Source organism: Podarcis tiliguerta (assembly GCF_965153285.1).
Source record: "Podarcis tiliguerta genome assembly, chromosome: 1".
Classification (NCBI taxonomy): Eukaryota; Metazoa; Chordata; class Lepidosauria; order Squamata; family Lacertidae; genus Podarcis; species Podarcis tiliguerta.
The window spans coordinates 113,523,126-113,540,306 of NC_139534.1; the positions used below are offsets into that span (position 1 = coordinate 113,523,126).

The 17,181-nt window shown below is 44.6% G+C and overlaps 1 protein-coding gene across 1 annotated transcript; it reads left to right on the forward strand.

Moving 5' to 3' along the window:
- Positions 1-7,752: 7,752 nt before the first annotated feature.
- Positions 7,753-16,979, forward strand: LYSET (lysosomal enzyme trafficking factor). The gene is made up of 2 exons (XM_083440285.1): positions 7,753-7,937; positions 16,088-16,979. The coding sequence occupies exons 1-2, from the start codon at positions 7,768-7,770 to the stop codon at positions 16,497-16,499; spliced, it is 582 nt and encodes a 193-aa protein (XP_083296411.1). The 5' UTR covers positions 7,753-7,767; the 3' UTR covers positions 16,500-16,979.
- Positions 16,980-17,181: the final 202 nt, after the last annotated feature.

The following is a 17,181-nucleotide window of genomic DNA, read 5'->3' on the forward strand; positions in this document are numbered from 1 at the left end:
GCATCGTGGTATATCACCAAACAGCGATGTTTGGCTGGCCACGATGTTGAAAAGCTGGTATCTCCCAGTCCTAATGAATACAAAGAAATATAAACCTATATCAACTCCTTCTCCTTCTGACACACCTCCCTATTCAGCTTGCACCCAGGACTCAGCTCGGAGCCCCAAACAAGCTCACAGCTCTCCCACATACATTGCACAAAGAGGAGGCTTTCTGGAAACTGCTGACATCACCCTAGTTGTTCAATCCAGGCTTGCTTTTTATAGGCAGGTGGATAACGCACCCTCCAGCTACACACAGCTGTGTCCCACTCAGCAGTCGGCTGCATTGTCCACAATAAGTTCCAGGTACAAGTTTGATGAGCAAGAGATACCCATCTACCCACAGCTCCTCCTATAACCTCTTCCTCTCCTCTAGCAGCTATGAGAATTGCCTAGCAGCTACACCCTTCAAGCTGCAGATCCTAAACCTGCCACTAGCTACGCCTGATCTGCTGCTGTGGGACTCAAGCTGTTTGCAAACAAGGAAGTGGCCCCTTGCTGAATTAGAGCAATGTTTGGAGTGGCTGACCGCAAAGTCTGCAAGCAAGAATTGTCTAATTTTCTCTGTGGACTCAAGAGAGGCCGTTCATGTGTTAAAACAAATGGCTTACGCCTTCAGCTCTTTGGGGGGCTGAATTGTTTTGTATAGTTATGGTTTCAGCTAAAGGAAATGCGTTCACCTTAACCCCTCGCGGGTTTTGTTCCACCTAATCCCCAGAGGAGCCAGACAGGGAGAGGTTGCCCCAGGACAACTGAAAAATAAAGCTGAACTGAAAAATAAAAAAGAGTGGCAGTTTAGACACACCCTAACTGTACTGCTGGTTTATCAGGAGCTCTCTGTATTGGAACCTGTTGTTTGCACTAACCTTACAAGGAAAACAATGTTATCGAATAAATGGCATGCCAATAAAGTCTCTGAAAAAGGAACAAGTTAGAAGACTTGATGGTTCATGGTCTTTTAAAGCACATAGCTCTCCCACAGGGGGAACTGCACTGGCTGCTAGGTTGTCACCAAACTAACTTTAAAGTTTTGTTGTTAGCCTGTAAAGCCATATACACAACCCTAAACTATCACACCCAGCAGATGCCTTCTTTCGTTTAGGCCTGTCTGCAATGAGACTACCTGATGAACAGAGGGGTTAAATCCTGCTGCTTTGCCAGCAGGCACCTGTTCCCTGCTCACCTGATTGACGATGGGGAAATAATTGAGGGGAAATAGCCTCACAGAACAAATTGGACTCCCCGGTTGTGTTAAAAACATATTTGTTAGCCCAGGCCTTCCACAATCATTAGAACTACTGACTGGGCAGGGACATTACTAAAGGTAATCTTGGACATCTAAATTGCTCTCAGGGCTGAGGGAAGAAGAATGGCGGGTTCCTGGTTTTCCTCTCAGACTTCGTTCAACAGAGATCAGTTCCTTCTAAGCAAAGAAGAAACACCAAAGCAAATATATTGGATTAACTGTGGTTTCTTTAACTGTGCATGAGTAACTGATATGATGTAAGGGTGCAGGATGTGGCTGAAGAAATTCCGTGTAATTTTCCACTTTGGGACATGAAAAGAGGCCTATTAAGATGGCAACAGGCTGATTTCTATTGCATAATGCCTGAGAATCATCTAACAAAATCTCTCTTCCCCACCCCAGAAAGAAGATTGTACAGTTTAATGGCTATGGATTAATTTTGAGAACAATCAGAGGTTTGGGGCCAGGACTAAACAGAGGGAAACAATCCGAAATAAACAATATCATCCTTCTGTGATGTGTAGCGATAATAAAAGCAGGTGTGTGTGGCAGGGGGAGATGCATAGAAGCATAGTTTTCCTATTTGAGGTTCTCTGATTCCTTTTCCTGCATCCAGCTTTTTTAAAAAAACCAACACTTTTAACAGAGAAATTTTATGTCTTTGGTTGCTGCAAACTGTGGAAGGAGAGCGTGCGGTTGTGCTCAGGTCTTGCTCAAAGGTTTCACACAACATCAGTTATGCGACTCCCGAGTCAAAGAGATACGTAACTATACAACCTTTAGAAGACACCTGAAGGCAGCCCTGTATAGTTGTTTTTTTAATGTTTAATGTTTTCTTATGTGTTCATCTATGTTGGAAGCCACCCTGAGTGGCTGGGGCAACCCTGTCAGATGGGGGGGGGGTGTAGAAGAAGAAGAAGAATAGAATAGGACATTCCTACTTTCATCAAAGAAATGTGGGAGGGTGTGGGATGCCCACTGTTCTCAGAGTGACCAACGAAATGCCCATGGACTTGAGAACAACATCACTCTGCCCACCTGTGCTTTCCAGTAACTGCGATTTAGAGACATACTTTCTCCTGACAGGCACCTGGCAAAGACTTTCCTTTTTAACAAGGCCTTTTGTTGACCTGATTCACATCCTATACCGTTTTAAAATTTGGCTCTTTTTTTGGGAGATGTTATTGGGTTATTGTTTTTATTTTGATTTTATATACTGGAATGCTTTCTGTGAACCGCCCTGAGACCTCCAGGTATAGGGCGGTATATAAATTAAATTAAATTAAATTAAATTAAATTAAAATCTATTAGCCCTTGGTAGCCTTATCCTCAATGAATCTGTCAAATCCTCTTTTGAAGCCATCATAACTTCTTCTTCTTTTAGCAAATTCCATAGCCCTTTTGCCTTGTGAACAAGTACTTTATTTCCTGAACCTTCCAACATTCAGCTTCACAGAATGTCCACAAGTTCTAGTATTATGACAGGGAGAAAAACCTTTCTCAGTCCACTTTCCCTGCACCATACAGAATTTTATACATCTCTACCATGTCTCCTCTTACTTGCTTTTAAGAAGCTCCCAGTGCTGCAGCCTTTCCTCCTAGGAGAATTACTCACTGATCATTTCAGTTGCCCTTATCTGAACCTCTTCCAGCTCTGCGGCATCCTTTCCTAGGTGAGGCGACCAGAGCTGTACACAGTGTCCCAAGTGTGGTTGTGCCACAGATTTGTATATAACCACTTTATGATATCAGCAGTTTTACTTTTCAGTTCCTTCCCTAATGACTCCTAGCGTGGAATTTGCTCCTTTCACAGCTTACTGCACCTTGGGTCAACATCTTCATCGGGCTCAGTATGGGCCTTTTCCCCATATCAGCGAAACCCCTGAGGCATGGGAAGCAGCTGTGTTGCTGATTGCACCCACATGTCCCTAACTCCACATGCTGGTTTATCAATCACTGAAATAAAATTGAAGCAGGCATCTGCAGCTAGGTGGAACGGCAATACAGTCGTACCTTGGTTCTCAAATGCCTTGTGACTTGAATGTTTTGGCTCCCGGATGCCGCAAACCTGGAAGTGAGTGTTTGTGAAAGTTTTTCGGAAGCCAAATGTCCAACGCGGCTTCTGATTGAGTGCAGGAAGCTCCCACAGCAAATCGGAAGTTGTGCCTTGGTTTCCGAACGTTTTCAGAAGTCGAACGGACTTCTGAAATGGATTCCATTTGAGAACCAAGATACGACTGTATCTATATGCATAAACTAGTCAATCCAAGAAACAATACAATGCGCATTTCGACAGAATGCAGAATAAAATCACAGGATAAAAAAATGGAAATAAGTAAAACAAAACAGCAAAACAACACCGCCTTGCCACAGTCACATTTAAAAGGCTGTATAATATTAATCAGCCAAAGGCCTGTTTGAAGAGGAACATTTTTGCCAGGCGCCTAAAATATATATAACGAAAGCGCCAGGCGAACCACCCTAGGTGGTCATTCCACAAATGAGGAGCCGCTACAGAGGAGTCCCGGTCTCATGTTATCACCCTTCAGATGTTATATGGAGGAGGCACACAAAAAAAGGGCCTCAAATGATGAATGGAGTCTGGGACACTTTATATGGTTTGTTTTATGGTTGGCGTCAGGTGTCAAAATGTCTTGACGCTGGATTTGGAACATTATTCCACTAAACTTAGAGAAAAGGTCTAGACCAGAAACCTCAACTCTAAGGTTGTATCACAAATCTTTTAAAGATGCCACAAGCTCTTTAGGCCTCGTTAACGAACCTTGGCTCTCGTCAAGGTAATGTGCGCCATCTAGTGGGCTTCAGCGGAACTGGGAGAACAGGAGGAGAAACCTTCAGGGAGGTGGTTGGTGCCGTTGCTGCCTGAATGGCTTTCAATGAGCACAGCAGATTTGTCTAGCTCTCACATAATGTGGCATGCAGAAAGACCGTGTCACCTCAGTTTCATAGGAGAAGGCCTTTTTGTTATTATGGTGAGGGGGGGGGGTGAGGGCCCCTCAACAGATTTTGAAATACTAGGGACTTTACTTTCCAGCATTGTCTCTGGTGTTGCTTTTGTTAAGCATGGAAATTTAAGGATGCAATGAGGCCCAGTGGAGGCTGTAGTTTTCTTTATCCTATATGGTTTATTTACACATATATTTACAAGCTGAGCCTAAATCTTAGCCTGAGAGGTTCTGGCATCTTCAATTGCTTAAACAGACCCAAGCATTACATTGGTACCTCAGGTTACATACGCTTCAAGTTACATACACTTCAGGTTACAGACTCCACTAACCCAGAAATAGTATCTCGGGTTAAGAACTTTGCTTCAGGATTAGAACAGAAATTGTGCTCCGGTGGCGCAGCAGCAGCAGCAGGCCCCATTAGCTAAAGTGGTGCTTCTGGTTAAGAACAGTTTCATGTTAAGAACAGACCTCCAGAACGAATTAAGTACTTAACCCGAGGTACCACTGTATTCTCAAACCTTGCTCCTTGCTCTTTGCCCCCACTCCTCCCTCCCTTTCACTCCTCTCTCAGGAGTCACACATGACTCCAACGCACTCTGGGCGCAAGGGGGCAGAGCAAGTGGCAGAGAACAAAGGCATTGCGCAGCCAACCCCCACCGCCACTGGGGCGACCCCAGCCCTGAGAGGAGGCTGTTGTGCCCTTCTGGCACTCCGCTCCCCAGATCCCAGCCTTGCAAGGCTGCTCAGTGTGGGGACGCGACGTAAACGAAAGTCACTTAGCTCGGTTGCTTTGCTTGTGTTTTGAAAGACACTCGCTGCTGCAGGGCGCCTGTTTGGGTGTGTTGTGTTTTCCTGTGGAAAATTCCGCTTCCAAGTTCGCCCCCGCCCCACAAATCCAGTGGGATGGAGTCAGGCTTCGCTCCCCCCCCATGGCTCCCAGCCGCAGTTCAGGATGGTAGTGTTGGGAGGCGGGTGTGCAGCGCTCTCAGAGCCAAGCGCCGACACCGGTGAAGCAGCGCACCCGCCTCCCAGCTGGCTGGCCATTTTGCCACCCCCCTCACTGATGACACCCAGGGCGGCCTGCACCCCCTGCACCCCCCCTTCCTATGCCACTGGAGTCACAACCCATTGCTTCCTAACTCTGTTACATAACTCTGAATTGCAGTCCCTGAACTCTTGGCTTTATCTCTGAAGTCAAAGGGGCCCCACCTCTTTTCCTTCTACAGCGAGTTCCTTTGATACATTGTTGTGCAAAACACCTCATTACCCCACAGGCTAACCCCTCCAAGGTAATTAAAGGTAAAGGGACCCCTGACCATTAGGTCCAGTCGTGGCCGAATCTGGGGTTGTGGCACTCATCTCGCTTTATTGGCCGAGGGAGCCGGCGTACAGTTTCCGGGTCATGTGGCCAGCATGACTAAGCCACTTCTGGCGAACCAGAGCAGCGCACAGAAACGCTGCTTACCTTCCCGCTGGAGCGGTATCTATTTATCTACTTGCACTTTGACGTGCTTTCGAACTGCTGGGTTGGCAGAAGCTGGGACTGAGCAACGGGAACTCACCCCGTCGTGGGGATTCGAACCGCCGACCTTCTGATCAGCAAGCCCTAGGCTCTGTGGTTTAACCCACAGCGCCACCTGCGTCCCTCCAAGGTAATTAGACTGATTTAATTAGCACCATCTTGGCCTAATTAGCCCTTAACACATGCTAATTTCAGAGGGTTTAAAACGGTCTAATACACAGGTCTGGTATCCCGTTTTAACACACAAACTCTAATTAAATCCTAACGTTTACTAAACCCAGGCATTAAGCGCCCGCAAACCTATAACAATAAGAAGAAATACTTTTCTTATGTACTTGGGGGGCGGGGAAGCAGAGACAAGGAACTAGATCCAGTCAAGAGGGCCAGATTCAGAACTGGCCCACTCTCCTTGGGTGGATGGTGGGGTATCATATGAGATTAGACAATTCAAATTTAAGCCTGTGGCTGCAATGAAAGACCCAAGAGCACACTCTACCTCTTCCTTTGCTGCTTGCCTTCAACACTTTTAAAATCTGGCACCTTTTTCTGTTGCCATGCCACCTGACAGCAGTTGACAGACAGGTGGGAGTGATTGGGCTAAGCCGCATTGTGCGTCAAATGAGGAAGCCTGCAGGTGTAGTTAGGCTGACATAATGAGGTCTGTAAGCTTAATTAGGCTGGAGGTTTCCCTGCAGTGGGAAATTGGCAAGGAGTTTTGGTTGCTTATGTATTTCGTAAAATTTAATGCACAGCTTCATTTTCTATTCTTTTTTTAAAACCACCTCAAACACTTTACACAAAAGATAAAACAATAAAATTGTGTGTGATGTTGCAGTCACACTTTGGTTGGTAATTTTTCGAGCCAGTTGCTCAAATTGTGATATCTGAGCTGGGCTGGGCTTGCTTGGTATGTGGTTCAGGTGCTGAGTTTGAAGTGTTGCTTGCTGTTTTTGCATTGTAAGAGTTGCTGAATCAGGATTTTTTTAAAAAATCTATTCATGGCACCCAGCACATGCTGGTGCAAGCAGGCAAACTTTTTTTTTTGTATTTTTATTAAAGATTTTCTTGATTTACAGAAGTATGTGTAATGCCTCTCTCTTGTATTTTTTCTTTGTGGCCTGATCGTAACTTGGGGGTTTGGCGCTGTTGTGAACCAGCTCGGTAGGTATTTAAAACTGAAAGCTTTCGAATGGTCTCCCACCCTCCTATTCAGTACTGTACAAAAACAAGAAGTTACTTTTTCTTTTACATCATGGGATGGGGTGGTAGAGAGTGACTTAAGCCCGTGCTTACTGATCTTGCTCAGGTACGTGGGGTGTGTATGTGTGCTTGGATAAAGAGCGAGTCTGCCTCAATTGAAGCACTAACGACACTTTTCTTCTCTCAGACTAATGCATTACAGTGAAGTGAGGCTACGGCTGCTTTCCCTTCCAGCCTTCACCTCCTACCCCGCAAATGGCAGCATTTAAACAGAACCCGGAAATGGGGCTCTGCGTTACTAACTCTTTACCCCCTTCCATTCCTGGGATGGGAGAATGGGGTGGAGGAACTTAAGACATTTTATTCTGTTTATTTATCTGTACGCCTTAGCGAGCAACGGTCCTGCTCTTTGCCTGCAGCAGCCTTAATTGCTATGGGGGGGGGGGAATGCTAAGAACAAAAAAATACAAATTATTTCCCCTCACCCCACTCTTTCCAGACTTTCCCCTTGGGTGGTTGACAAAAGGGCGGGGGGGGACCCCGAGGCGGCATCTTCAAAGCGCCTGGGTTTGTCTTCCATTGCCTCCCAGCAGCTGCCGCCTCTGCAATACGAAGCTAACACACTTGGGAGCGGGGGTGGGGGTGGGGTGGGATAAGGGTGTCGAAAACATCCCGGAAGACACGGTGCGCAGACCAAAGGAGCCGCGCCCCTTTGGCGGCGGCTCTGCGGCCCGTAAAAGCGGGAATCGTCGGCCAGGCAATTCGACCCTCCTCACGTGACTGCAGCCATGTCGCGCGGCACCGGAAGCAGAGCTCGGAGGAGGCGGGCCCTGGAAGGGCGGCGGAAGGGGTGGGCTCTGAGAGCGGCTCGGCAGGAGAGGCGGCGGGGTGGGGAGGGTCGGGCCGCCTGCGCTCTCTCCTCCTGGCTGTTCGTTCCCGTGTTTTCCGGCGGAGGAAGGTAAGGGCTCAGGAGGCTGAGGCGGGGAGCGCCGGAGAGGTGACCGGGCTCTAGGCTGCTGCTCTGTCCCTCCCCGGCGCGCTTTGCACCGGCTCAGGGACACGCTCGCAGCCGCTGGCGGGGCAGCTCGGTCCGTAGAGCGTGAGGCTCCGAACCTCAGGCTCGCGGGTTCGAGCCCCACGTTGGGCATTGCCAGGAGGTTGAGCTAGATGACCCCGGGGTCCCCTTCCTATTCCACGATTCTGTGTTCAGCCTGACGAGGAAGACGGAGCGCAGCCCTGTCAGTCTGAGAGCATGGGCGTAGCCAAGGGGGACACATGCTCCCCCGTGTACAAAAATCAGTACAAATCTGAGGTTCTGTTCCCCTCCCTCCACAACAAAAGCCTGCCCCCCTTCCTAACAAAAATCCTATTCCTGAGAGAGAAAGAGGCCACTTTGCTTACATTTGCTTTGAAGTTCCCTACTGGAAGCTCTTTACCCCCATTGCAAATTTGGGGGGGTCGAGGACGACGACACATGCACACCCTCCCTCTGTTTAGAAGCAGTTTTGCTTGAGTAATTAAATTCCCATGCTGCCTTTCTCCGACAGGAGCCCAGGGTAGTGAACGCACAAGCAGCTAAACAATCAAAACATCCAAAAGGTTGCATTGTACCTGCCCAGAGGCACTCTTATTTATATCTCAGTCCATATCCGTGCTGGGTTTTAGGTCAGATTTAAGTTTTGAGGAGTTATGGGGAAGAGGAAGGGAGCCCTTGGGAAAGGTTTAGAAGGAAGTATGGGGATGAGGTGCTGTCAGCCTTTTCAGGAAGGCAAAAGTGGGAGAAGTAACTCTCTAGGGTTGAGGGAGGAATAGTGACGTGTCAGACCGTTCCTCCTCTTAATGCTTGGGTTGCATTGTGTTTGTGGTTAGTGATTTTTAAATTTTAAAAAGACCTATTGTGATTCGGGTATCGAATGAGTGATAATCTACCCAGGAGCTTTCTGTGCAGTAGAAATGGGTGTGGGATATGAATAATTTTAGGCAGTTAGGTTACATTGAGGAAAGTGAGGGTAGGTTACTATCTCACTTTAGGAAGTAGAATCATTTGATTGGGTTAAACTGAAAAAAAGTTTGACAGACTTGAGAAGCTGTCTTACAGATAAGACAAAGATGCTACTATATCAAATATAGCTCTAGCTCTTTAGATAAGTATTAGTCTTTTCTTCTTCAGTGAGCATTCATATGGAAAGGCTACTTCAAAATAGGTACGTTGAAGAATGTGGCTGCTATGGCACTATTACAAAATGCAGTTGCTGTTGACTTGATGGGCAGAGGGGGCACATAATATTGGTAAAGTGATACGTTTTATTGTACTAGTGTCAGTGGGCAAGGTGAAAATCAAACTTTTTAGCCTAGACTGCTCAGTCTCTTACTTTTGTCTATTACGTGAGGCTTTAAGCTTTATTGAAAGAATGCAGGTGCACGTGTAATAAAAGTAAAGGACCGCCAAGGACCCATAACTGATTCTATCATGAATAGATAATATTGGTTAGGGTAGTGTCAGCTGCAGAACAACGAAAGTAAAACCAGGATAATTAAGAATGTCATTATGTTTCTTCTTGCCTTTCTTTTCTGCATTCTAAAATTCATTTGACTTCTTGTGTTGTTGATGATACCAGTGTTATAACTTGTTGAACAATATTCTCATTAGTCCACTTTTGGAGACAAAATGATCTGTAGGCGAACCCAGTTGCGGCAGGAGTTTGTTAAAAAGGTGAGCATCCTAATGGTATTGCCCAGGAACAAACTGCTCAAGGGTTAGATATCCTGTAAAGTCCCTGCAGTGCCAGCCTAACATGTTTGCTTTGTGTTGTGCTAGTGAAATGAGCAGTGTGTTGCCTCCTAAGCATTTGCTTTCCATTGGAAATGGCTCAAATTGTAAGATAATGCTATGTATTTATGATACTGTAAATGTTCCAGTAGTTGCAGGGCTGACACTGACCCTTTCCCCCAGTACAGAAGTGGGGAGAAGACAATTTTCCACTTATAGACAGCTTTCAGTCCACTTTCAGTCAACTTCCTGCTGCTCATGGTTGTTAGGGTTCTTGGGTCTGATCCAGCAAAGTACTTACAATCTTAAGGATGAGTGCATAGTTCAGATCACTTAATAGATTTGTCACACCTTAACTGATGAGTGATCCTGAGTATGTACTCAAAAACACTTCAGTGGAACACAGCTGAATGGATAGGTCTCAGCCATAGGTGTCCTTATGTATTTTTAAATAATAATATAATAATAATAAATTCTATTTATACCCCGCCCTCCCCAGCCAAAGCTGGGCTCAGGGCGGCTAACAACAAGCAAAACAATCCAACATTCTAAAAACTTTTCACCATAAAATCAATCAAAAACAACTTGATTAGACTTTTAGTTCTAAACAACTTTTTAGAACTCATCTGTTACTTTTGCAACTGTTCTGTAACTGTTTTGTTACCTTTTGTACATTATCTTGGGACATGCATGGAAAGAGATAAATAATAACAATACTAGCAAGACAAAGTTTCTAGTAGAGAAAGAAAAGTGTACCATGCAAGGACTGAATCCTGCTCACTTCAGCTTTAGTCAGTGTGGCTAAGTTGAGTTTCCAAATTCGGCTGCTGCAGTATACCATTTCCACACTGTGATAAACAAGTTGCCACAGGTTGCGCTAAATAGCATCATGCACATAAATGAATTTCTCATTGTGTCCTATCTGAAATGCTGCCTTTTAAATGTGTTTCTCATTCCTATAGCAACCTTTGCAACTGAAAGATGTATTGTATGCCTAGAATTGCTACGCAGATAAAACTGGCATGACCTGCATGGCAACTTATCAGAGTGCCTGAGTTCCCAGTATATTTCTTTAATTAGTTGTGCTTCAGAATTGCCCTTGAAACAACATTTTTTGCAAAATTGTAAATGGTCTTTGCAGCTATGCAAGCATGACTGAAAGGGGCCTGATGGACAGGTTTCGTAATGTGTTGTGTCCTGGGCTGGTGACTGCAGAGCAAGGATGGCCAAAGTGAACTTTCACTGGATCATCTTGTGTTAACAGTGTTCACTTTGGTAATGAGATCATTTAGCAGAAGCTTGTTGTAGGTCTAAATAAATAAATAGACACATGGGAAGATAGGAATTGAGCTGTTAGTCATGCCAAGGTTAATCTTGCCCAGCATTCCGTTTCCAAAAGTTGCCGGCTAGATGTCTTTGGGAGCTCAAAACAAGGGGTGGTGGTGGTGGTGGATCTGCTGTCTTGGTCACCCCCCCGCCAATTCCGTTTAGCATTCATAGCTATACAGTGGTGCCTCACAAGACGAAATTAATTCGTTCTGCGAGTCTCTTCGTCTAGCGGTTTTTTCGTCTTGCGAAGCAACCCGATTAGCGCTATTAGCAGTTTAGCGGCTATTAAAGGCTATTAAAGGCTTAGCGGATTAGCGGATTAGCTGCTAAAAGGCTATTAGCGGCTTAGCGGCTTAGAAAAAGGGGGTGGGGAGCGAAAAAAAATCTCAAGACTCGCAAGACATTTTCATCTTGTGAAGCAAGCCCATAGGGAAATTCGTCCTGCGAAGCGCATTGAAAAATGGAAAACCCTTTTGTCTAGCGGGTTTTCCGTCTTGCGAGGCATTCGTCTTGCGGGGCACCACTGTACTGCCTCTGTCTATAGTGGCGTCATAGCTATTGTTGCTAATAACCGTTGATAGATCTGCCCTCTCAAGAAATCCAGAACTCAAACAATTAAAACGTATCTTCCAAAATGCTACCAGGCCTGCTTTGATTATTGCCCACACACTATCTTTAACTCTTTAAAAAGGAAGAGTTCAAAAAACATTCAGTCGCAAAAGGCTGGCTGCATATTCGTGGCTCCAAGTTCGTTGTGGTCATGGTTTGTAAAACAAGGTTCTAAAAAGACTTTTGGTTTTGATATTTACAAAAATCTGGCAGGGAATTCTCAAATATGTGAATTGACTTTATACTGTAGGTAACAGGCAGCCTTTAGTGTGTTGGTCTTTAGCGTGTTGCTCAATCCTGTTCCTTATTCCTAAAGATTTGGAGATGGCCAGTGGTTGAGGGGAAGGTTGGTTCTACATATTATTTTTCTGACTAAAATGTGCTTGTAGATCTCATGATCAGACAGCAATGAACAATGACAGTCACATGATTATTAGCTGGCAGTTGTATGTCACTTTTGTGGTGAGAGGGGATAGGTGGTGTAGATTATTGGTAAAACAAGTTCTGCAGCTTACAATTGTTAAAAGATAATTCTGTATTTCAAGTACAGATAAGTTGAAAAACTGTGTTGCTTAATGTTCTCTACTTTCCTGAGTGGTCATAACTGTATAACTCTGCCCCTGGACTTTAGTTTCCCTTTGATAAGATGGAGCACTGAAGATCTATGGCGCCTTTGTGATATGCACATTTACAAATACAGTGGTACCTCGGTTTACGAACTTAATCCGTTCTGGAATTAAACCGAAACTGTTCTTAAACCGAGACGCACTTTCCCTAATGCCTCTTGCCGCCAGTGCCCTTCCACCGTTTGGATTCCGTTCTTAGACTGAGGTAAAGTTCGCAAACCGGGACACTACTTCAGGTTTTGCAGAGTTCGTAAACTGAATTGTTCGTAAACAGGACTGTTCTTAAACTGAGGTACCACCGTATACAGGCAGACTCCTGGCAACAAGGCTGCTAATCTCGTTTCGGGATTGCCATTATACTGAAGAGCAAGAAGTGAGCTGCACTACAGAGTTTATAGTAGTTTCATTTTGGATTTACAGTAGTTTCATTTTGGATGGAGACTTAGGGAGTTTTTGTTATTCATGTTAGTTGACAAATATTATCATTTTGCTATTCTTAGCTTGTTTTAACCAACAAGTTATTTTATGATGTATTAAATATTTTCCCCTTATAATGTGTTTGACGGGTAGGGAGTTAAGTTCTAATAATTTTCTGTGTTGTGTGTGTTAATATTTTTGTGTCCCCAGCTACATTATGGAATGTCTTACCTGCTCTGGAGGTTGAGCCATCCCTCCCTTTTGTCCCCTTCCATTGGTCGATGAATACCTTTGTATACCTGCAGGTTTTTCGCTGCATTTCCTTAGATGCGGTTCTGTGTTGTGGACTGTTATCTTCCATGTTTGTGTTTTCTAATTGTGTTTTATTATGATCAGGGTTTCACTTCATGTAAACCGCTTTGAGAAAGGTGTTGGCCTCAAAGGCATAGAAGTTTTAAGAGTAATAAAAATTCAGCAAACTGGATGCCAAGTGTGCTTCAGTTTTAGCAAAGCTCATGGCTCTTTCTGGGTGGTATTCAACTAGTTTACCCCAAGTAGATTCACTGGAATTAATGAACACCACTGAGTTGGGTCAATTGATTTCAGTGAGTAAAACTAAGTTGAATACCACCACATGTCTAAATTGGGACTTTACACAAATAGTTTCCCTGCTTCTCAGACAGGAATGTCATTCCCCCCTCACGCCCAAGAAAGGTCAGAAGAAACTTCCAGTCATCAAACAACGGATCATAATGGATGGTTCTCCCTTCCTCTTTCCTTCTCTGCCCCCTCAACCAGTGACTATTTCAAGCACATGTTACAGTGGGCACTTTGCTTTTCTTGTCTGATGCAGTCCAGTTCTTTGTGTCTAGGTCAGAAGATGAAATTAAATGAGATAACCTTGCACCAGGGATATCTTCTAGCCACAATAAATCCTGCTTTTGTTGCAGACTTAGGGACCAGCCAGAATGTCTCCCTGCTACTTGTTCCTCTTTCAGTCAAAAATGAGAAAGGAAAAGTTGCAACTTGTTCTTCTTGGGGAAGGAGGTAATTGGTAGACTGTTCTTATCACAGGCATCAAACTTCATTGGTCTTTCATTTTTGCAGAAGACTGGATAAACTTGGAAGTCTAGTGTGGTATTTTGAGAATCAGAAAGCACACAGCAGAATGGAGAACAGTTTTAAACTTCCTTCTTAACAGTACTGTACTTAGCCAAGAAAACAGATTTTTCTGGGTAACTAAAACCATTAAGGTTCAAAGCACTAGCCCAGTAGTCTGTTTCTTCTACATGTGAGCAGCCACAATACAGGATCAGGCACTTGGGCGTGGAAAGACTGATGAGAACCACATTCTACAAAGATAGAGTTGCTGTGGTTTTTGTGATTGCAATGATTCAATGAAGTGATGAAAGATTTGCCCTGAGGGGCTCCATGGAGCCATGTTGGCTGGATAGGAACAAGTATTGCCCTGACTTAAAAAACTGTTGATGATGTTGTTAGTGTATTAATGCCAGCAGGGCCAGTGGTCAGGGATGATGGGAATTGTAGTCCAAAAACAACGGGAGATCTTCATTCACTTGTAAGCATGCCCATCAGCGTCAGGGAACCTTTTGCAGCCCAAGGACCACATTTCCTTCTGGGCAACCTTTCAAGGGCCACATGCCAGTGGCGGGCAAACCCAAAAGTAAAAGTGAGCAGAGCAAAAAAAAGTAAATCTTAACTCTTGAGTGGAAAGCCAGTTTCTTTGTCCTTGCACACATGCCCCTCCTCTATCCAGAGAAACAAGAAGCAGTAGGAGGACACATTCCAGCCATGCCAAACACTCGAGGAGGGTGTGGCTTAGGAATACAGAGGGTATATTTGATCGGGGAGACTTCCAAGGGCCAGTTAATAAGGTCCTAAGGGGCACGTGGTTCCCCATCCCTGATGTACAGGGATTTTTTGGAGGGGTGCATGCTCTTGACTGCAGATGTTTACTGAAAGCCATGTAAGCCAGTTTTAAATCTCATAAGTGATATTTATACAACTTTGAGATTTATGCAACTCTCATAAAGTGACAGTTAAGGAATACAGCTGCAGTGTCTATGGTACTCTTCAAAAGGGAGCACACACTCTCGTACATGGTCTTATCCGCCCCACTCCATCAGAGCAAGGTGCATAAGTTTAGGCTCCAAGTTCCCAGAGGTGTGAAGGCCCAGAGGAAAACCGGGAAAAAATGGGAGTGGGGTGGGGGCATGGCTTTCCCCTTGGTCTTCACATCTCTCCTAGCTCCTCCCTACTTGTGTTAACTGTCTAGGCCGGAGGGCCAGTGTCGCAACCTCTGTACACAGACTTTTGCTTCCCACTCGGTTTTCTCAAAGGACGCCTACACCAATTCTTACTCCCTTTCCCACTTGGTAAAGAGTGAACAGTGCTACTGAAACTGTCAAGTCTGTGGTTGCCTGGTAACTCTCAGGTTTTTGGGGAGGGGCTTAGGTCAGGGGCAGGGCATCTAATCTGCATGCAGTCAGTTCCAGGTTCAGTTCCAGCATTTCTAGGTAGGGCTTGGAGAAGTTTCTTCCTGAAATCCTGGAGAACCACTGCTGGCCAATGCCAACAGTGCTTCATATTTTTGCATGCCACCCCAATCTCTGAGTGGTGCAAGATTCCATCATTTTGAGGCACGTACCTGCGGTTTGTGTTTCCTTTTGGAAATGAGGCACAGTGGAGACTGTGTTGTCTTTATGATATATGGTTTATTTACACATATACATAGCCTGAGCCTACGATGGAGGGGTCCGCAGCTTCAGCACCCTAAGAGGGTCTTGCTTCTCCCATAGCCGCAACCCTGCTTTTGAACAGAAACCAATCATTGCTCTGCCTCTCTGGCTTTCCAGCTTCTTTACTTCTCTGCCACAATACCCTCCCTAACCTCTCTCCTCTAAACCCCGGCTTTATCTATTGAGGGAGGGGGCCATCACCCACTTACCATCTCGCACACCCAGCCCCCTTGATTAAACTGGAATGTTGGGGAATAATGTAGCCTAAAATGGCGGGATAAAAACCTGATTAATAAGTAAAATTAAATTGGCTGCACTGTAGAATAAATCTTTGAAGATTGCAGCTTACATCCACTTGGGATCAGTCTTCAAAACCAACCATCTCATCATCTCTTTCACTTCTGCTGAAAATTTAACACCCTGTCTTTAGCATTTTGCACATTACATTTCCTACTGACATCTACTGGGAGATTGGGGGGGGGGGGCAGAAACAGCATTTGCCCAGTAACACTTCAGCTGCACTTAGAAAATCGTATCCTGTAACATGACAAGCTGATATTTCTTTAAGTGCTTTGATTATCTTTTTCCTTTTTTTAAGGTTCAGAGCATGGAGAATGATGAACTTCCGTCAGAGGATGGGATGGATTGGTGTGGGATTATACTTAATAGCAAGTGCGGCAGCATTTTACTATGTCTTTGAAATCAATGAGACTTACAACAGACTAGCACTGGAGCACATCCAGCAACCTCCTGAAAAACTGAGAGAAGAAACGACCTGGATGCACTCCTTAAAAACACGGCTGCTGTCCGTACCCTTTTGGCTGTGGACTATTATCTTCTTGATCCCTTATTTACAAATGTTCCTGTTCCTTTATTCCTGTACAAGAGCTGATCCCAAAACGGTGGGCTACTGTATTATTCCGATTTGCCTGGCTGTCGTTTGCAATCGTCACCAAACATTTGCGAAGGCCTCCAACCAAATTAGCAGATTGCAACTGATTGACACTTAAACCCATCTGCGTTTCCCGATGAACGCTTTTAGATAACCTGAAGGATCTTGGCTGCATCAGTTGAACATACAAATGGAATGTGAAATTCTTTTTCTCCACGTTAACTACTGAATAGAGCATCAACCTATTTTTTGAATAAGTTGACTTTGAGTATGGGTGCATTCTATTTGGTGGAATAACTGAGCTTTCTTTGAGACTCGAGGATGTCATTCTTCATATTTGCCTTATAATGCAGAATTTCTACACTCCTGAAGTTTTTGTGGAGAAAACCTATTTGAAACCTTATTTCACTGTGCACCCCCCCCTTTTATCTTCAAGCTTCCCTCAGGAGGAGGATCAGTGAAAACAGACTTTTCCTTTGTTATAATGTGTAAATTTTGGAATGATCATAAACTCGCATTTAAGATATTGTGCTTTTTCCTTAAATAATGTTGCACTCAATAAAACAGGGCTTCGTTCACACACATGACTAAAAGAAAATGAGCCCTTTGTTCATTTATTGTTTTTTTGACTTCCAGTTCAGTGTAAGTTGTTAGGCCAGTTCTTCAGAAACTAATTTTCCATATATGGGAACAAAAATGCAACATGTGCTATATGTCAAATATGAAGGCTGTGTGTGAGAGGGGAAAGAGACAGAGAGAGCCGCTCTCAGTTTTGCTTTAAAATGCATGTGAACTGACAA

What these genes read in the sequence shown, in the direction of transcription:
- LYSET (XM_083440285.1), top strand. Translation starts at nt 7,768, where the DNA reads ATGTCGCGCGGCACCGGAAGCAGAGCTCGGAGGAGGCGGGCCCTGGAA. An exon ending in GTGTTTTCCGGCGGAGGAAG is followed by an intron (nt 7,938 to 16,087) that starts GTAAGGGCTCAG and finishes CCTTTTTTTAAG; the next exon opens with GTTCAGAGCATGGAGAATGA.